Source organism: Lepus europaeus, chromosome 8, assembly GCF_033115175.1.
Source record: "Lepus europaeus isolate LE1 chromosome 8, mLepTim1.pri, whole genome shotgun sequence".
Taxonomy (NCBI): domain Eukaryota; kingdom Metazoa; phylum Chordata; class Mammalia; order Lagomorpha; family Leporidae; genus Lepus; species Lepus europaeus.
Genome location: NC_084834.1, coordinates 106,510,033 through 106,516,032, shown reverse-complemented (window position 1 = coordinate 106,516,032; position 6,000 = coordinate 106,510,033). Strand labels below are relative to the sequence as shown.

At 48.9% G+C, this 6,000-nt stretch overlaps 1 protein-coding gene across 1 annotated transcript in view; it reads left to right on the top strand.

Annotated features, from left to right (window-relative positions):
- Window positions 1-2,962: 2,962 nt before the first annotated feature.
- Window positions 2,963-6,000, top strand: part of DCK (deoxycytidine kinase) — a 29,352-nt gene continuing 26,314 nt past the window's right edge. Inside the window, exon 1 of the mRNA XM_062198726.1 lies at window positions 2,963-3,173. Within this exon, the coding sequence (XP_062054710.1) occupies window positions 3,083-3,173 (91 nt within the window). The 5' untranslated portion in view covers window positions 2,963-3,082. The remainder of the gene's footprint in view (window positions 3,174-6,000) is intronic.

Here is a 6,000-nt window from a genome sequence, read left to right as displayed (position 1 = left end):
TAATTCTAAATATTCCTTTAAGGGTTAACCATGTTTAACATGCTCCTGTTTTAAATACATTGTCTTGATATCCTAAGTTCACCTTTACAAGCATGCAAACAACTGCTTTGCTAAGCTCCATGTGTCTGATTGTTCCTGTGCTCTGCTAGTTGGTTACTTTGCTTTCACATTTCAGAGTTGTTGGAAGCACCCTGATTTCCCACTCTTGTTTTTATGATGGCAATAAAGAGGGTTTCAGGAGGAAATTTACAACTAATCAAATTGATAAATGAAATTTTACACTTGGGTTGGTATAGACAAATGCATGGACTATGCAATCACTACTTACCAATGTTCAGGACCTTTTAACATTTTCTGCCTTTGCCTTCACTTTCTGAATTGGTTAGTTTTCTTAATAAGATTCGTTGTCAGTCAGGACCCTGACTTATTATTTAGTTATACCAGAATATCCACAGGAGAAAAAGAATCCCCAAATTGAACATTTCTGGCAAGGACAGGTTAAGATGGTCGCATGCTCATGTCTGGCTGGATGCTGAGTACCATGTCTCATCTACAGTTTCAAATGAAAAGTTCAGAAAATTGAAAGTAGTTTTTTGAATTCATTGCAAATTTAACCTGACCTAAAGTTAACCGTCTTCATCTCAAGGTAAAAATTCTACATTTTGCCGGCGCCGCGGCTCACTAGGCTAATCCTCCGCCTTGCGGCGCCGGCACACCGGGTTCTAGTCCCGGTCGGGGCACCGATCCTGTCCCGGTTGCCCCTCTTCCAGGCCAGCTCTCTGCTGTGGCCAGGGAGTGCAGTGGAGGATGGCCCAAGTGTTTGGGCCCTGCACCCCATGGGAGACCAGGATAAGCACCTGGCTCCTGCCATCGGATCAGCGCGGTGCGCCGGCCGCAGCGCGCTACCGCGGCGGCCATTGGAGGGTGAACCAACGGCAAAAGGAAGACCTTTCTCTCTGTCTCTCTCTCACTATCCACTCTGCCTGTCAAAAATTAAAAAAAAAAAAAAAAAAAAATTCTACATTTTACTGCACAATGTTAGTGTACTTAACATCTCTGCAGTGGGGTAGGGGTGATTACTTAATACATACAGTATATACACTGTATTTTTTTTTAATTTTTTTTTTTTGACAGGCAGAGTGGATAGTGAGAGAGAGAGAGACAGAGAGAAAGGTCTTCCTTTTTGCCGTTGGTTCACCCTCCAGTGGCCGCTGCGGCCGGCGCATCTCGCTGATCCGAAGCCAGGAGCCAGGTGCTTCTCCTGGTCTCCCATGCTGGTGCAGGACCCAAAGACTTGGGCCATCCTCCACTGCCTTCCCGGGCCATAGCAGAGAGCTGGCCTGGAAGAGAGGCAACCGAGATAGAATCCGGCGCCCCAACCGGGACTAGAACCCGGTGTGCTGGTGCCGCAAGGCGGAGGATTAGCCTGTTAAGCCACGGCACCGGCCCTATTTCTTCGAATTTTTTTGTTGTGGATGGTTTTGAAAGGCAGAGAAAGGGAAACAGAAAGCTCCCAGTCCACAGTTCACTTCCCAAATGCATACAAAGGCCAAGGCCCCAGACAGGAGTCAGGAATTCAGCCCAAGTCTTCCACATGTGTGGCAGGGACTTAACCACTGGAGCCATTTACCTGTTACCTACCTCTCAGGGCCTGCATTGGCAGGAAGCTAGAATTGGGAGCAGAGCCGGTTTCTGGCACAAGCTCCTGACTCCCAACGGCCGGCCGGCTAATGCAGACCCTTGGAGGCATTGGTGATGGCTCAAATAATTTGGGTTCTGCTACCCAGTTTTGGGAGACCTGGATTGAGTTCCCCAGCCCCAGCCTTTGTGGGCATTTGGGAAGTGAACTGGTGGATGGGCAACTCCTCACTTTGTATTTCTCAAATAAAAAAATAAAGTAACACTATATAATAATATAAGGAAGTTACAAAGAATGGTTTTGGTATTTGCACCCTAGAATTCCTCAGGGAATCACATTTTGCTAGATTTCTGCTCTTTATTTCTGAGAATGGAGTCACCATTTCATAACCATTCAACTTTTAGACACATTTCAGATCAGGTGATAGCTGCAAAGTACCAAAAAGGAAAAGAGAAGAACCTTTTGATTTTTGTACAGTTAGAGCCAAGTAACATCCGGACTGGGTAATACCTGGTCTACTGTTTTTCCCCTTATGAAAAATGAACCGTGGGCATGTCTATTACTGCCTGTGTCCCTACCCGCGGGAGTCTTGCACCAGAGTACTTAGCACGGAAGCAGCCTTTCAAAAATCCACGTTTAACTATGCCAAGGTGTAGGGCATACAAAGTTAACGAAGCCAGCCATGCTGAACACAACCCCACCCAGTGTGGCAACTTGTACACAGCACAGACGCGCAACCAAATCAAACGGGCGGGGCAGGGGCGGTCTGGAGAGGCTTCCCGCGGGTGGTGCCTGGCTCCCGAATCCCAGCGCACTTCCTCTTGACCTTGAGACTTGCCGCAACAAGTTAGCTTCTCCGAGCTTAACGAGGCTCACGACGGGATCTCGGCGCTGGAATTCCTAAAAAGAGCTTAGGACAGGGCCTGGCGTTACGTCAAGGCGGCCCTGAGGAGAGGAACACCGGCTTAGCCGCTTGATTTTTTTTTTTTTTTTCCCCACCATACAGTCTGTTCTCCGTGACGCATTCCAAGGTTCAACCCCAACTCTGTCAGGACGCTTCAGGTCTACACAAACCGCGCCAAAGCAAGCGCTTAGCGCCTCCCTCCCCGCCGGGGCGTCTCCCTCTTTCGCCGCCAATGCCGGCGCCCGGGCGTTCGCGCGCGCTGTCGCGTGACGGGCGTGACGCACGCACGGGCCGCGTGGAGGCGGGAGCGGGCCGAGGGGCCGTGAGGGGATCCCGGGCTGGGACTCGGCGCGGAGGGCGCGGGGAGGGCGGAGCCGCACCACAGGCCCGCCCCCGCCGGCAGCTGCCTCCGCGCGCCAAAATTAAACCCGGGGCCCGCCGGCCGGGGATGCTGCGCGGGGGCAGGTCGGGGCAGATCCGGCAGCTGCGCGAGCCCAGCGCGCACCTGTGACCGCCTCCCCGCCCGCCGCCAGACGAACATGGCCACTCCACCCAAGAGAAGCTGCCCGTCTCCCTCCACCAGCTCCGAGGGCACCCGCATCAAGAAAGTCTCCATCGAAGGGAATATCGGTGAGGAGCCCGAAGCCGGGGGAGCCGCCTCGGTTTCGCTTCCCGCGCGCAGCCCGCGTCCCCTCCCGCGCGCGGGGGAGGCGGCGGCCCCGGGGGTCCGGCGGGGCGCCAGGCCTGCGGGCTTTGTGTGGCGCTGTGTGGGCCGCTGCACCTTCCTGGCTGGGAGCCGGCAAAGGGGAGGGGGAGCTTTGTTTGGTTCCGTTTTGTTGGTGGCTCGCGGGGGGGGGGGGGTGGAGGGTGGTCAAATTTCTTGAAGTGTACTTTACACCGTTAAGTGCACACTTTGTAGGTGCGCTCTTCGGTGAGAAGTCTAGTGTCATTCTGTGACCACCACATAAAGTCCCCTGGAGAAGCTCCCTCTGCCTCTTCCTGTGCTGACAGCCACCGGTCTGATCGCTGCCCCTGCAGAGTTCGCCCTGTGGACGGCATCAGGCCGCAGAAAGCCTTTTGTGTCTGGCCTCTTCCATGAGCATCATACTTTGGAGATTTCTTCATGTTACTGATTCCTGTAGTGTGTTCCTTTTTATTGCGGGGTGGTACTCCCTTGCTGGATAAACCACCGTTTTCCTATTTCCAATTATGTACCTTTGGATTGTTTCTAATTTTTAGCTATTTGTAAAAACACTATAAACATTCAAGTACAATGAAAGATTTTTAACCATCTTAATAGCGTGAAGTTCCTCACCCCTTATCCCACATCCAGGTAAAAACTGGGTTATAAAACTAATTGTTCTTAACCATGATAAGGCGGACTACACTATGCATGTCATTTTGCAAGAAACATACGAACCTCCACTCTTCTGTATTTCCTACCATACGAAATCTACACTTAATACTTCCTGTTTTGATAGAAAAAATTACTACTTTTGGACTGCAGGTTGAGTGCTGGCCATTCATACATACAGTAACTATTTTTTAATCTTTGCCACATTCAAAACACTATCCCTTCTTGAAAAAGGCAACGCAATGCATTAAGCATTTTTAAAAAAAGCATTAAAATGCATTAAGCATTTTAAAAAAGCTGAACACATGCTCAAAGAGAACTTCACTTTCCAGTTTTAAGACACCAGTGAAAAAGCCTCATTTGCTCTTAGTGTTAAGTTCTTCGAGGCTGCTTGTTTATTAGGATGGTTTGGCATCGCTCTTTCCTGGTAAAGAAGACCATGTGTGAAGGCAGGAGAAAGTCACCTGAAAGGAAACTTAAATGAACCCCTCAGATCAATACCACAATGGATTAATCTCCTTCCCTCTCTCAAGTCCAGTTAGACAAAATATCATTTCTAGAAATCTGCTTTTTTCCAAGCATCCTTATCCTAGCACCTGAAATAACTACCCGTCCCCCTCACCCTTTTTTTTTTTTTAAATTTGAGAGAAAGACAGTGAGCTCCTATTTGTTGGGTCACTCCTTAAATGCCTACAATAGTCAGATGTAGGCCAGGCTGAAGCCAGGAGCCAGGGACTCAATCTAGGCTTCCCATGTGGGTGGCAGGGACCCAAGTACTTTTGCCATCACGGCGGTGTCCCAGGGGTGCACATTAATAGGAATGTGGAACCCAGAAAAAGATATTATTCACTCCCAGCACTCCCATGTGGGATGCAGATGTAACCACTGCATGGAAGCATGCCCCTGAAATAACTTTTTTATTTTTTATTTTTTATTTATTTAACAGGCAGAGTGGACAGTGAGAGAGAGAGACAGAGAGAAAGGTCTTCCTTTGCCGTTGGTTCACCCTCCAGTGGCTGCTGCGGCTGGCACGCTGCTGCTGGCGCATCCCGCTGATCCGAAGGCAGGAGCCAGGTGCTCCTCCTGGTCTCCCATGGGGTGCAGGGCCCAAGCACTTGGGCCATCCTCCACTGCACTCCCAGGCCATAGCAGAGAGCTGGCCTGGAAGAGGGGCAACCGGGACAGAATCCAGCACCCCAACCAGGACTAGAACCTTGTGTGCTGGCGCCGGCTGCCCCTGAAATAACTTTCTAATATGCCACTTCCATTTTCTCTTAAATACATTCAGAGCAGTCTTTATATGCAAATTATCTACACTGACAGGAGTTGCAAACTTTTCACTTTTTGCACAACATTGGTTTTGCAAAGGTTTTGGAAAAACAGTTGCCGGCATTTAAAATTTGGGAATTTCATGTGAATGTCTAGATTCTTGGCTTCTTTTTGAAAATCTGAAGATGGATAACACTGATCCTACATTACTGTATGACAGCAGTTGTTATTTAGGTGTAGTATTTGCTTTGCCTTGCATTATCTTCTGATTCTGCAGCTTTGTCAGATGCTGTTTGTTACTGCTCTCGCATTGTCCATGTCTGCCACCTGTTTCCAGATCCAAACAAGCCAGAAATGTATAAATTGTTATTCTCTAGAAGATTACTATGTGATCCTCTTTTTTTTTTTTTTTTTTTTTTTAGATTTATTTATTTATCTGAAAGGCAGAGTTACATAGAGGCAGAGAGAGAGAGATCTTCCATCTGCTGGTTCGTTCCCAGATGGCCATAATAGCCAGAGCTGGACTGAGCTGAAGTCAGGAGCAAGGAGCTTCCTCTGGGTCTTCAATGCAGGTGCAGGAGCCTAAGCATCTGGGCCATCTTCAACTGCTTTCACAGGCCATGACAGAGAACTGGATCAGAAGTGGAGCAGGACACAAACCTGCACCCATATGGGACACCAGCACTGCAGGCAGTGGCTTGCTAATGCTACAATGCCAGCCCCAAGCCTTTTTCAGGTATTAAATCAGTGCCCTAGGTTCTTGTTCTTTTGTCTTCATCAAATATTAATTTATTAATTATCTTATTTTTTAGCCCCCACTTCTTCCCCCAAAGT